Here is a 21,272-nt window from a genome sequence, read left to right as displayed (position 1 = left end):
CAGATTAAACATTTAATTCCCAACGCGTTTCGAAGTATATAAAACTTCTTCCTCAGGCGATGACATACATGAACAAATAAAGCTGTCTCAGATTATATACATTCACGATTTGAAAATTGGCGCCAATGGGCACATGTTATGCGGCAAAAAAAGGGGGTTAATGTTCAAACACATAGATTAACAGGAAATGTCATAATAATTAGTCTTTAATAAATAAAATCAACTATCCAATTATTTTTCTATAAATGCAGGTGATATAATTTCTATTGGAGTAGGTGTAATGATCTTGCTTGCATCCGCAACTGGATGTAATGTATCAATAAGATTCTGCTTAGCTTTATCCTCATTAAGACGTCTCATTTGTTCTTTTATACTTTCTAAATGTTTAATGGCCTCAATTAGTGGTGCTGTCGTTTTGGTGGTTTTTATTAATGGTGGTTTGGAAAAAATATCATTAGTGTTGACTGAGGATATATTTTGTTGATCAGGATCCATTTTATCATATTTTTTTATAATTTTTCCCGTTATCGCAACCATTGTCACTACGTTCTATCTTATTGTTCTCATAAGTTTCAACTATTTTGGTAACATCCTTTTTATTAGCATCATCCACAGTAGTTTCCTTATTAATTTTAGTTTTCTTATTACTATCATCCACAATAGTTTCTTTATTATTTTTAGTTTTATTATTTTTAGTTTTATCATTCATTCTCCTGTAATCCTCCCTATCCCTTTGTAGTTTTTTCGATTTTTTTCAAAATTGTCTCATGTTCAACCTGCATAACATGTGTTATGACATTAGAATTTATTTTCTTATATTCAGAGTTACTACTTTTATGTGCAATTTTTTTATTACTGTATCATGTGTCAATTATTATTGTATTTTTTATTATTGTATCATGTGTCAATTTTAACAGTCATTTTCACATATATGGATGTGGATATTAATTTCTATACAGCAAAAGATTTATTGCTATTAATGTAGAGGTATAGATGAATTCCTTTTTTCCTCTCTCTTTTTTGATGAGTGATGTGCGGGATGCGATCCTGGTCGCCTTTGGGAGCATTTGTTGAGTTCTTTGTGGGTCCATTTTTCTGGCTGGCAGCCACTGGTCTTCTTTGTTATTTGAAATAATAAAGGATTAATAGTTATATTCTGGCGATAATCAATTGACATCCACTCAAATTTAGAGTAATATGTATTTATTACAATACAAATATATTTCACATATTTTTATTTAATATATGTATGCCCTTTTTTTATATATATATTTTTTGATATATCTTTAATGTGTTTTCTTCTTCTTTTTTTTTCCTCCATGACTTGTTCTGGTTCTGGTGTGGTGGTTTGATTGCTGGACAGTCAGCACCTTCTCCTTTCACAGTATGAGTTTGTTTTTACATATATATATTTTTTTTTTTCTTTTTCTTCTTCTTTTAATTTTTCCGTTTTGAGCTTTTTATCTATAAATTAATTAAAAGAATAGTTGATTTTATTTATTAAAGACTAATTATTATGACATTTCCTGTTAATCTATGTGTTTGAACTTTAACCCCCTTTTTTGCCGCATAACATGTGACCATTGGCGCCAATTTTCAAATCGTGAATGTATATAATCTGAGACAGCTTTATTTGTTCATGTATGTCATCCCCTGAGGATGAAGTTTTATATACTTCAAAACGCGTTGGGAATTAAATGGTTAATCTTTCAACATTACCTGGATTTGGTATTTTGTCAAGCATCGCACTAAAGTTCATGAATTAGTTCCACAAAAAATGTAATGTGTTGGAGCGGGAGATTCGGGAAGCTCAGTCTCTTGCCCCTCCGGCTAAGCCGGTGGATAAACTTTTTGTACCAGCTCAATTTCGTCTCAAGGTCCTTCGGGAGTTCCACGACTCAGTTCTGGGTGGACATCCGGGGATCTCGGCTACCCGGAAGGCCATCGCTAGGATATTCTGGTGGTCTTCTTTAGCCTCTGATGTTGGGGAATTTGTGTCTGCTTGTGGTGTATGTGCCCATGCGAAAACCCCCCATAACCGGCCGGTCGGGGAATTAGTGCCACTGCCAATTCCTGATAGACCATGGACTCATTTGTCCATGGATTTCATCACCAATCTTCCCCTTTCCAAGGGTAATACCGTCTTTTGGGTAGTGGTGGACAGGATTAGTAAGCAGGCACATTTTGTACCCTTGGTGGCTCTACCTAATGCAGAAACGTTGTCCAGATTGTTTGTTGAGCATGTGGTACGGTTGCATGGGGTACCCTTGAATGTGGTGTCTGATAAGAGGGTACAATTTGTTTCCAGATTTTGGAGGGCATTTTGTAAGAGGTTGTGTATTGGTCTGTCTTTTTCATCCGCTTATTGCAGAGAAAAGGAGACACAAAAGCGCAATAGGGTCTTATCCGTGTTACAGAGAGAGATTACACTAGGAAGTTTGCTCACCTGATTAGGATGAGAGAAAGCATATAGTATGGTGGCTGCTGCAGATCCACAGGTCCTCAATGACCAGAAGAAGTCACGTATTCAGGGTAAATTGTAGTTATATTCCGCGCTGCCGCAAGAAAGGATTCCAGGAGATAGATGTCAAAGATTCACAGTGGTTTATTCTACACGTTTCGGGGGTCTCATGCCCCCTTCATTAGGAAATACCACATCAATGTATTTCCTGATGAAGGGGGCATGAGACCCCCAAAACGCGTAGAATAAACCACTGTGAATCTTTGACATCTATCTCCTGGAATCCTTTCTTGCGGCAGCGCGGAATATAACTACAAATTACCCTGAATACGTGACTTTTTCATCCGCTTATCATCCAGAGACTAATGGGCAGACTAAGCGGACCAATCAGTCTTTGGAGCAAATTCTGCGTTGCCTGACCTCAGCCCGACAGGATGATTGGTGTACTGCGTTACCTTTGGCCGAGTTTGCGTTTAACAACCGCAGTAACCAGTCTACGGGTACATCTCCCTTTTTCTGCAACTATGGGTTTCATCCACATTTTGGAGAGTTCTCCCGTTTGGACTCTGGGTGTCCTGGGGCGGATGAGACTATCCAGCGGTTAGAGGAGGTATGGCGGGAGGTGCAGAGTAACATTACGAAGGCTCAGGCTAAATATAAATTTTTTGCAGGCAGAAAACGGTCCGTGGGGCCGATGTTCCAGGTTGGGGATAAGGTATGGTTGTCTACCTAGAATATAAGGCTCAAGGCCCCCTCTGCAAAGCTTGGACCTAAATTTACTGGTCCCTATGAAATTACTGAAGTGGTTAACCCGGTGGCTTTTCGGTTGCGTCTCCCACCGTCTATACAGATCCCCAATGTGTTCCATAGGGCCCTTTTGAAACCTGCGGGGTCCTGTGGAGAGGGATTATTGTCTTCTCCGCCACCGGTTTTGGTAGATGGGCAGTCTGAGTACGAGGTGGAACGAATTGTTGACTCTAGGTTGGTCCGTTGTTCTCTTCAATATCTTGTGCATTGGAAAGGCTGCGGTCCTGAGGACCGGTCGTAGGTTCCTCCCCGATCGGTTCATGCAGATCGGTTGGTCCAGGCCTTTCATGCCAAGTATCCTGAGAGACCAGGGGGGTCCAGTGGCCCCCCGTTGAGAGGGGGGTACTGTTATGATCCAGGACGGGGTTTTGTTTTTTGCCCGTCCTGGTCAGACAGGGGTTAATTGTTTCTGCCTCTCACTGGCAGAGGGCGGCTATTTAGTGGCCACTCGACCTAGGTCCGGTGTCAGTTATACTCCTGCCCTCGGCTGAGTTAGTTGACCTCTTGTGTACGTGTGCCTTGTGCCTGATAACTTGTTGCTTGCTTGGTTTTGATCCAGTTCTGTCCCTGTTACGAGTTCTGCCTGTCCCTCTTGTACTGCGCTCTCTTCTCTGTGTATGACTCTCTGCCTGTGACTTGACTATTCTCCGCTCGTTCCTCTGGTACCGCACCGCCATCTCCGTTTATGACCTCTGCTTGTCTGACCTGCGTTTCCCTCTCTTCTACTACAGTATCCCTGCAGTTAGTATATTCCATCAGCAGCAGCAGTACGACGCTAAGCCCCGCCCTCTGCAGTCACATGATCGTAGGTCCTTGTACTCCTTACTACTTTCAGGGTCGCAGGTCCTGTCTGCTTGAACTTTCACTGCAGTCTCGGACCCGTAGACAGGATCCTGACGCTCTGTTTGGTGTCTGAAGGTGCCAAAACCCCTGGCTTTGGGCAGAGTGTGGGAATAAGTGACAGGGTCAGCCTCAGTGATGTCAGCGGAAGTCTCCGAAATTTAATACAACAAATTAACCCCTTAAATGAACCCCTACAACTCCAAAGTTTTACCCACAAGCCCTCATATAATTAATAGTGATAGAAATAAAAAAAAAACATGAAATGAAATGGTTAACTATATGTAAACCATGTGTCATTTCATGTCGGGCAGGAGAATGTTATACAAAATCCGGCTAATGTTTCAGCGGCTATTCTGCAATTAAGAACTGTATGAATTAGAAATATATATATAAATGTGTATTACGGAGTGTGTTTCGGATGGCAAAAAACAAGGAGAACAACACGGAGTGGACCCTCTGGGTCACGGCCCCAGAGCCCCTGCGGACGAGCTGGACCAGGTGGAGCCACCCCCTATACAGGGAGTGTTAGGGGCAGGCCCACAAGGGATGGAACCGTGTTCAGCCGGAGCCAAAGGGACGACTGGGTGAGCACCAGAGGAACTAGGGTGGAGAGTCAGCGGAGCAGCGGCACGGGAGGTCAGTGGTAGGAGCCAGAAGGACGCAGAGACCTGGAGGGTTTGAAGCAGGTAGTGGCTGGAGGCTGCAAGAGAGAGAGCGGGTAAGAGAGGGCACGGACAAGGAGTTCACAGGGGCACAAGCACACCGGGAAGGAGGCAGGGAAACGGAACAGCCAGAGGGGAGAACCCAGAGAGAGAGCAGCAAAAGAAACCTAACTGAGCGTTGCTTGGAGGTGAAGCGTAGCAGGGCCTGAGAGCGTACAGAGCGCTGGCCAAAAGGACAGCAGCCCGGGAACGATACACAGGCGTCTTACCTAGGGAGACGCCTGCCAGAAATAGGCGATGGGCGCCGCCATGTTGGGGGCGGAGCCACCACGTCACATGACGCCGTCAGAATTCCGGCCAGAGGAGAGTGGGAGCGACGTCGGGGAGGCCGGAGGTCAGCAGCGGGGACGCGCCGGGGAGCGGGTGCGCACCGGGAGTTGCGCACAGGACCCTGCAGGTGAGTATCAGCGGCGGCCGTGACAATGTGTCTGTATGACATGTATAATATATATATATATATATATAAATATATATATATATTTATTTAATGTGTCAAGATCTATTAATTTGTTTCTTTATTTAACCGGACACTGTGATTTTACTGTATTTTGGAAAAAAAGATGCCGGCTTTTGGTGCGATTTTATCGCAACTCACACATCGGGTCCGTTTGCAATCCAATTTTTTCATGCCCCCATAGACTTGCATTGTCGAATCCGATCCGAAAATCGGTGACAATCGCAGCATGCTGCGATTGTCTCGGTCCGAGGATCGGATCCGATCAACAATCGCATGATGTGAGCTGCCCCATAGAATAACATTGGGACGAATGCAATGCGATTTTTTTATCGCATTGCATTCGTCCGTTTTAATCGCCAGTGTGACCCCGGCCTAACTGTTTTTATTTTTAAATTAATGTGCAAAAAGATGTTGATTTTTATTTCAATTAAAGGATTTTACTTATGCTGTGTGTTTATTTTCAAACTTGCTATGGGGCTAGTAATGGGGGCGTTTTATAGACACCTCTCCATTACTAATACCCTGGCTTGATGTCAGCTGACAATACAAAGGTGATATCAACCCCACAAATATTACCCCACTTGCAACCGCCACAGGACATGTGGGAAAGCGAGGCTAAGCACCAGATTTGGAACATCTTTTTGCTTTCTTGGGCTGCTGAGATATGATATTCTTAGCCTGGGAGGAGGGCCAATTTCTCTGGCCCCATGCTTTATCATCATGCCCCATACTTTACTGTTCGGGTTTGCCCATCTCTATTCATAATAATATGTGTTAGGGAAATAATTTGCTTGTTAGTTACAGCAAAACCTCTTTAGCAAGGCCCCCCGAGGAAGCAACTTTGAAACGTGCATAGGGGCACGTTCCTGCACACCAGACAAGGACATGGGTAAGATTAACCCCTGATTACTCTGTCTCTATGCTGTATGTTTTTGTCCCATATACCTGGATCCATTTACTAGCCATGGTTACATGTGTATGGGGATCTACTATAGGGAAGAGTACTATATGGAGACTGGGGTTTATTCTCTGATGGCATTATACTACATACTAAGGGATATGATCCTAATTAAGGAACTAATTCCTCTTGTTTCTTAGCCCATTTACATCCATGTCTGGATGCAGGACTGCTTTTTCATCCGTTTTTTCCCGACTCATGTGTTAACAACTATCTGTTTCGTGTTACATGCTGTACTATTCATCTATCTGAATTTTATATTTTTATACTATTACAATAAAGACTTCTTTAATATTTTTGGATATTCTGTTATTATGGTGGTTATTGCTCCGCTTGCTTGGTGTTACTTTTTAGCACAGGTAGCAATTAAAACCTGAAGAGAAGCTGAATCTGCTAATCACCATCTCAGTGTTAGGTGACGTTCACTCATTGAGTATTTGATCAGTATTTTACATCACTTCTGCATTTATCACCCACTCCTTGTTTTGTCTTTCAAATGCTGATGTAAAATACTGAGGAAATACTGAACCTGTGAACATGGCCTTAAATGTGTTCTCTGGAATAAAAAAAAATTTGACTTTCTTTATTCACTAAAAAGAGCGACCTTAAGGTATTGTAATCCCTTGACCCTTTCCAACCTTGGACATATCCATATGTCCCTGTGACCCAGTTCAAACTGATCTGGGACGTATGGATACGTCCTGGTGATTTTGCACGCACATGGGCTGTTCGCTGGCGATTGCCGCCTGTTGTCAGCTGATTCTGTTAGCTTACTTAGTACCAGGAGCGGTGCAGCAACTCTCCCAGCACTTTAAGCCCCTAAATGCTGCGATCGAACGATATGTGGGAAATGTTATTTATTAACTATTTTGTGTGAGATATCTCTTTGGTTTAAAGGCAATTCAAAGTTTGAAAATTGAAAAATTTTCTAAGTTTTGCCAAATTTTGCATTTTTTTCACAAATTAACTCGTTATATAGAAGAAATTATATAGAAGAAATTTTATCATTATTGTGAATTACAATATCTCATGAAAAAATAGACTCAGAATCAGCAGGATCGGTTGAAGTGTTCCAGAGTTATGACCTCATGAAGTGACAGTGGTCAGAATTGTAAAACTTGGCCTGATCATTAACGTGCAAACTACCTTGAGGGGGAAAGGGGTTATCCTCATATAATCAGTGCATAGCATTCTGTAATTGTACGTTATCGTGGAATATAATAGCACTATATGATATAAAGATAATAATGATACTATTTCAAATGATATTATGTTGCAGGTAACATGGCTGGGTTTAAACGCATATTTATTCATTGATACCTTTATCTGGTATGAGAAAGCTGATTCATTTTATTATACACGGGTGATTTTGGGGGTAAGTATGAGACAAATTTATTTATATTTCAAGAATGTTAAATGTCAGATGACAGATATGGGATCAGGTTTGTAGGCTTCATTGATCGTACACGCTTTTTCAGTTCTGCTCACATATTTTCTATGGGTTTGAGATCATGGCTTTGTGATGGCAACTCAATTTGCTGGACTGAATCCATTTTGCCACAACTATATAAGCATTTTTGAAGTCGAACTTGTGGAATACTCATTTGCATGTAAACTTTAACTTTTTGTCCGATGACTTGAGATATTACTTAAATATCTCTATATTATTTACCTTCCTCATAATGCGATCTATTTTATGAAGTCCACCAGTCCATCATGCAGCAAAGCACCCATGCTACAAAATTCTGCTCCCCCATGCTTAAAGTGAACTTATTACTAGATTAAACATCATTAACCTGCCAATATGAGGGTAATCTGCAGATTAATAGTGTTATAATGCTGGCCAGCGTCTGCATTTAGCCTTAGCAGCAGTGTTCCCTTTTCAGTCAGAATGGCCGAGCCAGCGCTGGTTAGTCACAGCTCTGAGATTACAGAGCGTTGGTTGGCCCTAATGACGGGGGCACGGTTAAAGCTACCTCTTTGTATTCTCAAAGTAGTGACTGAACCTGAGCTGTCGCCACCCCTGTCATTATAGTCAACTAATTACATTTGTTTAATAAGACCAGAGAACATTTCTACAAAAGGAAATTCATTTGGTCCCATTGTTCCTTGAAACATAATTTGTTATTGGATTGATTTATATTGTTTTCACCCAAGTATGTTCATCTGTAGGAGACAATAAAGTGTGTCTTTCCTAAGCAATATGATGGCTGCGTCATTACATTGTTTTTAAATTTGCATATCAATGTTTGATTAGATGATTGTGGTACCTTCAGTCATTTGGAAAATGCTCCCAATAGCTACCAGACTTGTGGAGGTTGTAACAATGCTACTCATTTGGGAACGATCTGAGGTATCACAGGAACAGTTTCTATTTAAAGTCAAACTGGTTTATTGCAGTGCTCACAAATCACCTCACAGGAAACTCAAATATAGCACTTGTCCAGCATAAAGAAAAGCATTAAGAAAAAAATCCTTACAATTATGCTGGTTAACCTGCCTGTCTTAGTCCAGCTTCTTGGCCCTTTGTTATTTTAGCTGTGTGCTTAGGGTCATTGTCTTGTTGGAAGGTGAACCTTCTGCCAAGTCTAAGGTCCAGAGCACTCTGGAAGAGGTTCTCATCCAGGATATCGCTGTACTTGGCCGCATTCATGTTTCCTTCAATTGCAACCAGTCTTCCTGTCCCTGAATCTGAAAAACACCCCCATAGCATGATGCTGCTGCCACCACCAACAACATGTTTCACTGTTTGGATTGCATTGGTCAGGTGATGAGCAGTGGGGTTTTCTCCACACATAACTCTTAGAATTATCACCAAAAAGTTATATCTTTGTCTCATCAGACCAGATAATTTTATTTCTCATAGTCTGGGAGTCCTTCATGTGTTTTTTATCAAACTCTATGCGAGCTTTCATATGTCTTGCACTGAGGAGAGGCTTCCATCGGGCCACTCTGCCTGAAAGGCCTGATTGGTGGAGGGCTGCAGTGATAGTTGACTTTGTGGAACTTTCTCCCATCTCTCTACTGCATATGTGGAGCTCAGCCACAGTGATCTTGGGATTCTTCTTTACCTCTCTCACCAAGGCTCTTCTCCCACGACTGCTCAGTTTGGCTTGATGGCCAGGTCTAGGAAGACTTCTGTTGGTCCAAAACTTTTTCCAATTAAGGATTATGGAAGTCACTGTGGTCTTAGAAACCTTGAGTATTGCAGAAATTATTTTGTAACCTTGATCAGATCTGTGCCTTGCCACAATTCTGTCTCTGAGCTCCTTGGCCAGTTCTTTTGACCACATGATTCTCATTTGGTCTGACATGCACTGTGAGCTGTGAGTTCTTACACAGACAGGTGTGTGCCTTTACAAATCAAGTCCTATCGGTTTAATTAAACACAGCTTGACTCCAATGAAGTAGAACCATCTCAAGGAGATCACAAGGAAATGAACAGCATGTGGCTTAAATCTGAGTGTCTAAGTAAAGGGTCTGAATACTTATAACAATGTGATATTTCACTTTTTCTTTTATAATAAATTTGCAAATATTTCTACATTTCTGCTGCTCCACTGCACATATGGAGCTGTGTTCTTTTAACTGAGCTCCATACACTGTATGTAGCAGAGTTAGGTTTCATAGTGGGACCTCATTATTATGGATTATCTGCTGACAAGTGAGGATTTTTTATTTTATTTTCATGCTAATAAATGGGAAAAGAGGGGAATATTTTGCTCAATTAAAGGACTAAGCTAATGTATGCGACATTTCTGGGGCAGCGGAGGGCTGGTGTATTTAGTCTGGGAGGGGGCCAATGTCCTTGTCCCATTCCCAGCCTAATATCAGCCCACAGCTGTCTGTTTAGCCTTTGCTGGTTATTGAATGTAAAGGGGGACCATGCCTCATTTTTTGGGGGTCCCCCATTTCAATAACCAGTAGACTTTGCTGACAGCTATGAGCTGATATTAACACTTTGGGACTCTTCATAGATATAAACCCCTTCACAGCATAATACCATCAGCCACCAGCTGTCGGTTTTTCCCTGAGCTGGATATTAAAAATGTCAGGATCCTGTCAGCACCGGCGTGCAGCCTCCGCTGAGCAGGGACTCACCGCACTGGAGGGGGGCCCAGGGTCAGTTACAGTCGGAAAGTACAGATACACAGGACCTGTGGACGCTGAAGTTTAGCAAGCAGTCACAGGATCTCCGGTCTTGTGACTGCAAGGGGGCGGGGCTTAGCGTCCTGCTTTCAGAGATGGCAGGACACTATACAGAGATACTCAGAGTCAGGCAAAACTGAGGTCATACACAGAGATATCAGTAAAGTACCAGGGATGAGACAGAAGGGATAGTCAGGGCCAAGCAGAAGTCAAAACCAAACAGACATAGAAGGTACCAAGCAGAATCCAAAGCAATATCCAGAGAACAGACTGAGTCATACACAGAGAATCAAGCAACCAGAACACAGCACAAACACACTCAGGGGTCACCACGCAATGCCAAGGGCGAAAGTATAACTGACAGGGATTGGAGTATCTCAGGGCAATAAAAAGCTCTGCCTGAACCAAAGAGGCCACAATAATTAACCCCAGGTGTGCAGGTCAAAGCCTGCACTGAGCTCAAGACATTAACCCCTGACGTATAGTCAACTAATTACATTTGTTTAATAAGACCAGAGAACATTTCTACAAAAGGAAATTCATTTGGTCCCATTGTTCCTTGAAACATAATTTGTTATTGGATTGATTTATATTGTTTTCACCCAAGTATGTTCATCTGTAGGAGACAATAAAGTGTGTCTTTCCTAAGCAATATGATGGCTGCGTCATTACATTGTTTTTAAATTTGCATATCAATGTTTGATTAGATGATTGTGGTACCTTCAGTCATTTGGAAAATGCTCCCAATAGCTACCAGACTTGTGGAGGTTGTAACAATGCTACTCATTTGGGAACAATCTGAGGTATCACAGGAACAGTTTCTATTTAAAGTCAAACTGGTTTATTGCAGTGCTCACAAATCACCTCACAGGAAACTCAAATATAGCACTTGTCCAGCATAAAGAAAAGCATTAAGAAAAAAATCCTTACAATTATGCTGGTTAACCTGCCTGTCTTAGTCCAGCTTCTTGGCCCTTTGTTATTTTAGCTGTGTGCTTAGGGTCATTGTCTTGTTGGAAGGTGAACCTTCTGCCAAGTCTAAGGTCCAGAGCACTCTGGAAGAGGTTCTCATCCAGGATATCGCTGTACTTGGCCGCATTCATGTTTCCTTCAATTGCAACCAGTCTTCCTGTCCCTGAATCTGAAAAACACCCCCATAGCATGATGCTGCTGCCACCACCAACAACATGTTTCACTGTTTGGATTGCATTGGTCAGGTGATGAGCAGTGGGGTTTTCTCCACACATAACTCTTAGAATTATCACCAAAAAGTTATATCTTTGTCTCATCAGACCAGATAATTTTATTTCTCATAGTCTGGGAGTCCTTCATGTGTTTTTTATCAAACTCTATGCGAGCTTTCATATGTCTTGCACTGAGGAGAGGCTTCCATCGGGCCACTCTGCCTGAAAGGCCTGATTGGTGGAGGGCTGCAGTGATAGTTGACTTTGTGGAACTTTCTCCCATCTCCCTACTGCATATGTGGAGCTCAGCCACAGTGATCTTGGGGTTCTTCTTTACCTCTCTCACCAAGGCTCTTCTCCCACGACTGCTCAGTTTGGCTTGATGGCCAGGTCTAGGAAGACTTCTGTTGGTCCAAAACTTTTTCCAATTAAGGATTATGGAAGTCACTGTGGTCTTAGAAACCTTGAGTATTGCAGAAATTATTTTGTAACCTTGATCAGATCTGTGCCTTGCCACAATTCTGTCTCTGAGCTCCTTGGCCAGTTCTTTTGACCACATGATTCTCATTTGGTCTGACATGCACTGTGAGCTGTGAGTTCTTACACAGACAGGTGTGTGCCTTTACAAATCAAGTCCTATCGGTTTAATTAAACACAGCTTGACTCCAATGAAGTAGAACCATCTCAAGGAGATCACAAGGAAATGAACAGCATGTGGCTTAAATCTGAGTGTCTAAGTAAAGGGTCTGAATACTTATAACAATGTGATATTTCACTTTTTCTTTTATAATAAATTTGCAAATATTTCTACATTTCTGCTGCTCCACTGCACATATGGAGCTGTGTTCTTTTAACTGAGCTCCATACACTGTATGTAGCAGAGTTAGGTTTCATAGTGGGACCTCATTATTATGGATTATCTGCTGACAAGTGAGGATTTTTTATTTTATTTTCATGCTAATAAATGGGAAAAGAGGGGAATATTTTGCTCAATTAAAGGACTAAGCTAATGTATGCGACATTTCTGGGGCAGCGGAGGGCTGGTGTATTTAGTCTGGGAGGGGGCCAATGTCCTTGTCCCATTCCCAGCCTAATATCAGCCCACAGCTGTCTGTTTAGCCTTTGCTGGTTATTGAATGTAAAGGGGGACCATGCCTCATTTTTTGGGGGTCCCCCATTTCAATAACCAGTAGACTTTGCTGACAGCTATGAGCTGATATTAACACTTTGGGACTCTTCATAGATATAAACCCCTTCACAGCATAATACCATCAGCCACCAGCTGTCGGTTTTTCCCTGAGCTGGATATTAAAAATGTCAGGATCCTGTCAGCACCGGCGTGCAGCCTCCGCTGAGCAGGGACTCACCGCACTGGAGGGGGGCCCAGGGTCAGGTACAGTCGGAAAGTACAGATACACAGGACCTGTGGACGCTGAAGTTTAGCAAGCAGTCACAGGATCTCCGGTCTTGTGACTGCAAGGGGGCGGGGCTTAGCGTCCTGCTTTCAGAGATGGCAGGACACTATACAGAGATACTCAGAGTCAGGCAAAACTGAGGTCATACACAGAGATATCAGTAAAGTACCAGGGATGAGACAGAAGGGATAGTCAGGGCCAAGCAGAAGTCAAAACCAAACAGACATAGAAGGTACCAAGCAGAATCCAAAGCAATATCCAGAGAACAGACTGAGTCATACACAGAGAATCAAGCAACCAGAACACAGCACAAACACACTCAGGGGTCACCACGCAATGCCAAGGGCGAAAGTATAACTGACAGGGATTGGAGTATCTCAGGGCAATAAAAAGCTCTGCCTGAACCAAAGAGGCCACAATAATTAACCCCAGGTGTGCAGGTCAAAGCCTGCACTGAGCTCAAGACATTAACCCCTGACGTACAGGTCAAAACCTGCACTGGGATCATGACAGTACCCCCCTCTCAACGGGGGCCTCTGGACCCCCAGACTTCCCCGTGTACTTGGCATGGAAAGCCCGAACAAGGCGATCTGCATGTACAGAGTGAGCAGGAACCCATGAGCGATCCTCTGGTCCATATCCCTTCCAGTGGATCAGGTACTGCAAAGAGCGTCGCACCCGCCGAGAGTCCACAATATGTTCAACCTCATACTCCAAGTGACCCTCCACCAACACTGGAGGAACAACAGACTCGGAGTCCTCCTTGACAGACCCCATGGGTTTCAACAGAGATTTATGGAACACAATGGAAATCTTTAAGGAGGCGGGGAGACGCAACCTATATGCCACCGGGATGACTATCTCCACAATCTCGTACGGACCAATGAACTTTGGTCCTAATTTAGCTGACGGTACCTTCAAGTTGATGTTACGTGTGGAAAGCCAAACCTTCTCCCCCACCTGAAACATGTGTCCCGGGGCCCTCTTTTTGTCAGCAAAATATTTGTACCTCCCCTGGGTCCGAGAGATATTACGCTGGACTTCAGCCCAGAGGTTTTTTAACCGTTGGACGGACCCCTCTGCCCCTGGACAACCGGAATCCACCTGTGAAAACTCCCCAAAATGAGGATTAAACCCATAATTGATTAGGAATGGGGACATGTTGGTGGACTGACTAACCCGGTTGTTAAGAGCGAATTCCACCAATGGTAACGCATCACACCAATCCTCCTGTCTCCTGTCTGGCAGAGGTCAGACACCTGAGAATTTGTTCCAGGGATTGATTGGTGCATTCCGTCTGGCCATTACTCTCCGGGTGATATGACGACGAGAAGGAGAGTGAGATGCCCAATTTCATACAGAATGCCCTCCAAAATTTGGCCACAAACTGCACACCTCTGTCAGACACCACATTCAGGGGTACCCCATGCAATCGGACCACATGCTGCACGAACAACCTTGACAATGTTTCTGCTGAGGGTAGTGCTGCTAAGGGAATGAAATGGGCCTGTTTTGAAAACCTATCCACCACCACCCAGATCACGGTATTGCCCCTGGAAGGTGGAAGACCGGTAATAAAATCCATGGAGAGATGAGTCCATGGCCTATCAGGAACCGGTAAAGGCATGAGTTCCCAGTCGGCCGGTTATGCGAGCTTTTGGAATGGGCACAAACTCCACAAGCAGCAATGAATTTCTTGACATCGGACCCCAGTGAAGGCCACCAAAAAATCCTGGCTACTGCCTCTCTAGTGGCCATGATACCGGGATGAGCACTCAACCTAGACTCATGAAACTCCTGCAGAAGTCTAGGCCTCAATAAATCCGGAACAAATAATTTATCCCCTGGCCTGGTCGTCGGAGCTAGGAACTGAGCCCTTCAAATTTCTTGTTCCAACTCTGATGAGACCCCCGCCACTACCACCCCTGGGGGAAGAATGGAGGACGGCAGATCGGGGGGAGACACCGGGTCAAAACTTTTGGACAGGGCATCCGCTTTAACATTTTTGGACCCTGGTCGAAAAGTAATGGAGAATTGAAAGGGTGAAAAAAAAAAGTGACCAACGGGCTTGTCTAGGAGTAAGTCTCTTAGCAGATTCAAGGTATGTCAAATTTTTGTGATCCGTGATAACAGTGATAGGGTGAGCCGCCCCTTCCAAAAAGTGCCTCCTTTCTTCGAATGCCAGCTTGACCGCAAGAAGTTCTCTATTGCCTACATCATAATTTCTCTCAGCAGATGAGAACTTCTTGGAGAAGAAGGCACAGGGTTTGAGATTAGTAAGGGTGGCCGGACCTTGGGACAACACTGCCCCCACCCCTACTTCAGAAGCATCCACCTCCACAATAAATGGCTTGAACGGGTCTGGCTGGACCAACACCGGGGCGGAGATGAAACATTTCTTAAGAGCTGAGAAGGACTCCTTAGCGAGTTCCGACCAATTTTTTACATCAGCCCCCTTCTGGGTAAGATCTGTGAGTGGTTTAACCACTTGAGAGAAACTTCTAATGAATCTCCGGTAATAGTTTGCAAATCCAAAGAAGCACTGGAGCCCCTTGAGATCATGAGGCTGAACCCAGTCTGCGATCGCCAGCACCTTCTTAGGGTCCATACGAAACCCCTCACAAGATACAATCAGCCTCAAAAAAGACAGTTCCTGTACGAAAAACGAACATTTTTCCAATTTAGCAAACAGGTGGTTCTCCCTGAGTCTCTGGAGAACTGTCTGTAGATGTTGTAAGTGAGACTGACTGTCCGGGGAATACACCAAAATGTCATCCAAATAAGTGACAACAAAATGGCCTATCAGGTCAGAAAACACAACATTGATAAAGTTCTGGAAAATAGCAGGGGCATTAGTTAACCCAAAGGGCATAACCAGGTTTTCAAAGAGTCCCTCAGATGTGAGGAACGCAGTTTTCCACTCGTCCCCTTCCCGAACCCTTATCAGGTTGTAGGCCCCCCGGAGATCTAATTTGGAGAACCATTGGGCCCCAGATAACTGGTTACATAGGTCTGGGATGAGGGGAAGTGGAAAAGTGTTCCTAACCGTTATCTTGTTAAGTTCCCGAAAGTTGAGGCACGGCCGCAAACCACCATCTTTCTTCTTCACAAAGAAGAATCCTGCTGCCATGGGTGACACAGAAGGCCTGATATGCCCTTTGCGGAGACTCTCAGCTATGTATTCCTTCATGGCTTGGTGCTCAGGCTCAGTTAAATTGAACAATCGAGCCTTAGGTAACTTGGCCCCGGGTACTAACTCAATGGCACAATCGTAGGGTCTATGTGGTGGCAGCGCCTCAGTCTCACTTTCGGAAAACACGTCTTCGAAATCCTTCAGGTACTCCGGAATACCTTCCAGACCGACAGACGACACAGATGCGGTTTTAACAGAGTTAACAAAAGGCCTCAGGTTACAACACTTATCTTTACATCCCCATTGAGTGATCTCCCCCGTCACCCAATCAATGGTAGGATTATGGCGTTGTAGCCAAGGCATCCCCAGTACCAGTCCTGCAGGCAAGTTATCTAACACAAGACAAGTTAATTTTTCCACATGAGTGGAACCCACTTTCAGCGAAAAAAGTTCAGACCTGAAACAGATACCGTCCCGGGTAAGAGAGGACGAGTTAATTGCCACAAGTTTAACAGGATCCTGAAGCCTGACTGTCCCTATCTTATTAAGAGTCATAATCCGGCATCAATCAGGTTGACAGCAGAGCCACAGTCAACAAAGGCGGTAGTCTGAACAGGACCATCACCAAGTTCCAGTTCCACCCGAAGCACAATTTTTGCAAGTGAGGAAAAAGGTACCGGAAGGTCTGGGTAGCCTCCTCGACTATTACCCAGGCCTAGTCGCTTCCCCCCACCTTGGAGGATGACGGACAGGAGGGGCAGTCCTTCTTCCAATGTCCAGATTCCCCACAATAGAAGCACAACTGATTCTCCCAGCGGCGTCTTCTTTCCTTCTCATGACAGGTGACAGCGCTCACCTCCATAGCCACTGGAGGAGTCCGGGTCTCAACTCCACTGGAGAATAATGATGTTTCAAGTTGCATAACACCTCTTGCCCGCACTCTGCGATCCATGCGAACCGCTTGGGTCATGGCATCCTCCAGGTGGAGGATGGAGTGCCAGGGCATCCTTCAGATGTTCACACAGGCCTCTACGGAACAGCCCCTGAAGGGCGGCATCACTCCAAGAAACCTCAGCTGCCCAACGCTTAAATTCAGAACAGAAACACTCGGCCAAATGCTCCCCCTGACAGACACTTATCACCTTGTCCTCAGTCAAACGCACTCTATCTGGCTCATCGCAAATAAGCCCTAAGGCCTCAAAAAACGCATCCACAGACATTCTCTCTGGGGCAGAAGAGGAAAGAGAAAATGCCCAGGCTTGTGGGGACCCCCTAAGGAGGGACATAACTACCCCCACCCTCTGTTTCTCATCCCCAGAGGAGCGGGGTCTCAAGGAGAAAAAGAGCTTACAGCCCTCTTTAAACGCTCTAAATTCATTTTTGTCACCAGCAAACGTATCTGGTAACTTAACCGGGGATTCGGGTGGGACTAAAATGACATTTCTATTCCCCACCTGCTGAAAGCCTGCGGAAAGCACCCCCTGAACCGAGTCCGCAACCTGCCGTTGGGACTGGGCCAGAGCTTGGTGTTCCAAACTTACCTTCTGCAGCAACTGAGTCAAGCATTTCACCTGCTCAGATAAGGCATGCATTGAGTCCATGCTTCAGAAGTGAGGAGAGAAAAAAAAAAGTTCACGGTCAGTTATAATGTCAGGATCCTGTCAGCGCCGGCGTGCAGCCTCCGCTGAGCAGGGACTCACCCGCACTGCGGGGGGGCCCGGGGTCAGGTACAGCCGGAAAGTACAGATACACAGGACCTGTGGACGCTGAAGTTTAGCAAGCAGTCACAGGACTTACGGTCATGTGACTGCAAGGGGGCGGGGCTTAGCATCCTGCTTTCAGAGATGGCAGGACACTATACAGAAATACTCAGAGTCAGGCAAAACGGAGGTCATACACAGAGATATCAGTAAAGTACCAGGGATGAGACAGAAGGGATAGTCAGGGCCAAGCAGAAGTCAAAACCAAACAGACATAGAAGGTACAAAGCAGAATCCAAAGGAATATCCAGAGAACAGACCGTGTCGTACACAGAGAATCAAGCAACCAGAACACAGCACAAACACACTCAGGGGTCACCACACAATGCCAAGGGCGAAAGTATAGCTGACAGGGATTGGAGCATCTCAGGGCAATAAAGAGCTCTGCCTGAACCAAAGAGAGGCCACAATAATTAACCTCAGGTGTGCCGGTCAAAGCCTGCACTGAGCTCAATACATTAACCCCTGACGTGCAGGTCAAAACCTGCACTGGGATCATGACAAAAAATAAGTGGAACCCACAACATTTTTTTTAATATTTATTAGATAAATGCATATACAGTAAAATACACAGTGCAGTGTGTAACGTCGCTATGTTTGTACTCTGTTTACCTGGCGTTACTCTGTATATCTCTGCTTTAACCCTTCGCTCCTTTCCCTCAAATGAGATGGAATGCTGTTGTCAGTTACCTGTATGGATGCTGCTCAGTTCCCGACTCCGCTGCGTAAGCTGTACATGCATGAGTGTCTCCGCCGTGCTGCATGACCACCCGCCTGTTTGGTCCCTGGCTGCCGCAGTGAAAGCTACTCACGGGTTACTAGGTCCTCTTCAGTTGTGTATGAATTACCACGTGTGTTTAGGCTTGCAGCCGCTGCCAGGTGTCCTTTGCTATGCTGATTTGTTTCTGGCTGAACTTAGGGTGCGCGCGGCCACACCTCCCCTGCTTTTATGAGGAATGGGTGAGTGCTTGAATTGCTGCTCCCAGCCTATCGCTGTCGTGCAGCACCTATATAAAGTTCCACTGCCCTGTGGGGTGTTGCCAGAGCTTTGCATTAAGTTTCTGAGTATTGTTATGTGTGTTTGGTGTTCAGCACCTGTTCTGCCTGCCTGCCTGCCTGCCTGCAGTCCTAGGTAGGCTGATGCCAGTTTTCTGCTTGCTCTGGGGGTAGAGTACCCAGATCCGTTTCTGGTCAGTCTGTTATCAGCTTTGGGACAGCTGATGTCTGAGTTCCTGGACTTGTCCTGTTTATATGTTGGTACCAAAGTCCTAGTCCTGATTCCTGCTGTGGTATTGCTATCTGACTTTCTGTGATCTAAACTGGGTTCATCTTGGAAGTAGGAGTCCGGTGTTTCTGCTGAGTTCCTACTCCTCTGTACTCAGCTTGTTATTCGGTGCAATCCCCGGCTGGCTCCAGTCCAACCCAGCGGGGCTTGCACCAGACCGCTTGAGTTCCTTTTTAGGCTTGTTGCCTGATGTCTGGAACCTGATGACCGTGGCCTCTTGTCCGGAGCCTGATGACCACAGCCTGATGTCCGTTGGCTGATGACCGCACCCAGATGTCTGGTGCCTTATGTCCTCCGCCCGATGTCTGGATCCTATCCTGTGCTGCCTGATGCCCGGGGCCTGCCAATCTCTGCCAGATGCCCAAAGCCTGATGACTTCAGCCTCATGTCTGGAGCCTGATATCTGCAGCCTGATGTCCGGAGCCTGACGATCATTGCCAGATGTCCGAAGTCTGATGCCAGTGTTCTGATGTTCTATCTGAGATCCGAGTCCTGATGTCCAGATGTCCTGCCTGAGACTTGATGTCCAGATGTCTGGCTAGTACCCTGATGTCCTGATGTCCGGCTCGAGTCCTGATATTCTACCTGAGTGCTGCTGTCCTGATGTCCCGCCTGTGTTCTGATGTGCCGCCTGTGTCCTGATGTCCTGCCTGAGTCCAGATGTTCAGTCCGTGTTCCGATGTCCAGCCTGTGTCCAGAGGTCCAGTCCATAATCCTCGTGGTCCAGCCTGTGCTCTTGATTCGGTCCCGCTCATGTTCCTGGATGGATTCCTACTCTGTGGTTCCCGGGAGTCTCCAGCCCTGTCCCCCCGGTGACGGTCCCACCAGTGAGTCCTGGACCTGACCAGCTGATGCCCAGTGCTGTAGTGCCAACGTTCCTGGATCTGTGCTATCCGTGTCTTGCTTATGTTCTGATGTCCTGCCGATTCTCTGAGGTCTTACCCGTGATGGCTCCTGCCATTGTCTGAAGGCTGTCCGAGGTCGGTGTCTGATGTTCTCCTGCTTTGCCTGTGCTACGCCTGAGGCCATTATATTATGCCCATGCCAGATAACTCTGGACTGTATCAACCCGTGATGACCCTAGCCATTATTTGAAGTCTGCCTGAGGTCGGTGTCTGATGTTCTCCTGCTGTGCCTGTGCCTCTCCTGTGGGCAGAGAGAGGTCCTCCTAGGATGGCCGTGCCAGATGTCCCTGGATGGCGTCAACCCGTAATGACCTCTTGCCACCATCTGAAGCTAGTCCGAGGTCTGAATCTGATGTTCTCCTGGTGTGCCTGTGCCACTCCTAAGGCCTAAGTGAAAGGTCCTCTTAGGATGCCTGTGCCAGATGACTCTGGACTGCATCAACCCATGATGACCTCTTGCTTCGCCTGTCAACCTGAGATGTGTTTCCTTCGTGATGTGTGTAACCCGGAAACTGGTGTTTAGATGTCTTTTGCTTTATTTAAGTAAACTTTATGTTTCTTCATACCTGAAATTGTGCGGTGTCTTTTAGTCCTGCATATGGCCATCTTGTCCACAAGCTCAGCTGCCACAGACCTCGGTCACTATCCTTCCCTAGTCTGGGTAGGCCTGGGTCCCCCCTGTGGTCCTGTGGGTCCACATTCCACAATCACCTGGGACGGACACCCCGTCGTCGTTATGGTTCAACGATGTGGGAGCATTGGCTGGGTAAGCCACGCTGCATCCGTGATCGTAACACAGTGCACTAATTATAAATCACACTGACATATTTTTTACTATTCACAAGCATTGGCTGGTGAATATTCTCATCAGGGCATGCCTGCTGTAACTGTTATGAGCAAAACCAGGTGGACGATGATGAGAACGCTACTCATCAGTCGACGCCTGCCCAGCAGTAACCTTTTCACCACCGCTCATGGCTGCTGGCTCACATGCTGTAATCTGTGTGATAGTGTGGAAACCGCAGCGCTGTGTAAGGTTACCGCCAATCAGATCCAGTGTTTCCCATTCTGTCACACAAATTACTGTACAGGAAATGCCGGATGTTCAGGTCTCCTATTCATTTAACCCCTTAGTGACCGGGCCAAATTTTTCAAATCTGACAAGTATTATTTTATGTGGTAATAACTCTAGA

The 21,272-nt window shown here is 45.3% G+C and overlaps 1 protein-coding gene across 1 annotated transcript in view; it reads left to right on the top strand.

Annotated features, from left to right (window-relative positions):
* Positions 1–388: 388 nt before the first annotated feature.
* NOX3 (NADPH oxidase 3) overlaps positions 389–21,272 on the top strand; it is a 635,497-nt gene continuing 614,613 nt past the window's right edge. Inside the window, exons 1-2 of the mRNA XM_073585751.1 lie at positions 389–421; positions 7,528–7,623. Of these exons, the coding sequence (XP_073441852.1) occupies positions 389–421; positions 7,528–7,623 (129 nt within the window). The remainder of the gene's footprint in view (positions 422–7,527; positions 7,624–21,272) is intronic.

This window comes from Dendrobates tinctorius, unplaced genomic scaffold, assembly GCF_039654945.1.
Source record: "Dendrobates tinctorius isolate UK_male_01 unplaced genomic scaffold, ASM3965494v1 ptg000087l, whole genome shotgun sequence".
NCBI lineage: Eukaryota > Metazoa > Chordata > Amphibia > Anura > Dendrobatidae > Dendrobates > Dendrobates tinctorius.
Note: the sequence above shows the minus strand (reverse complement) of the source record. Positions and strands in the feature narration are given on the sequence as shown.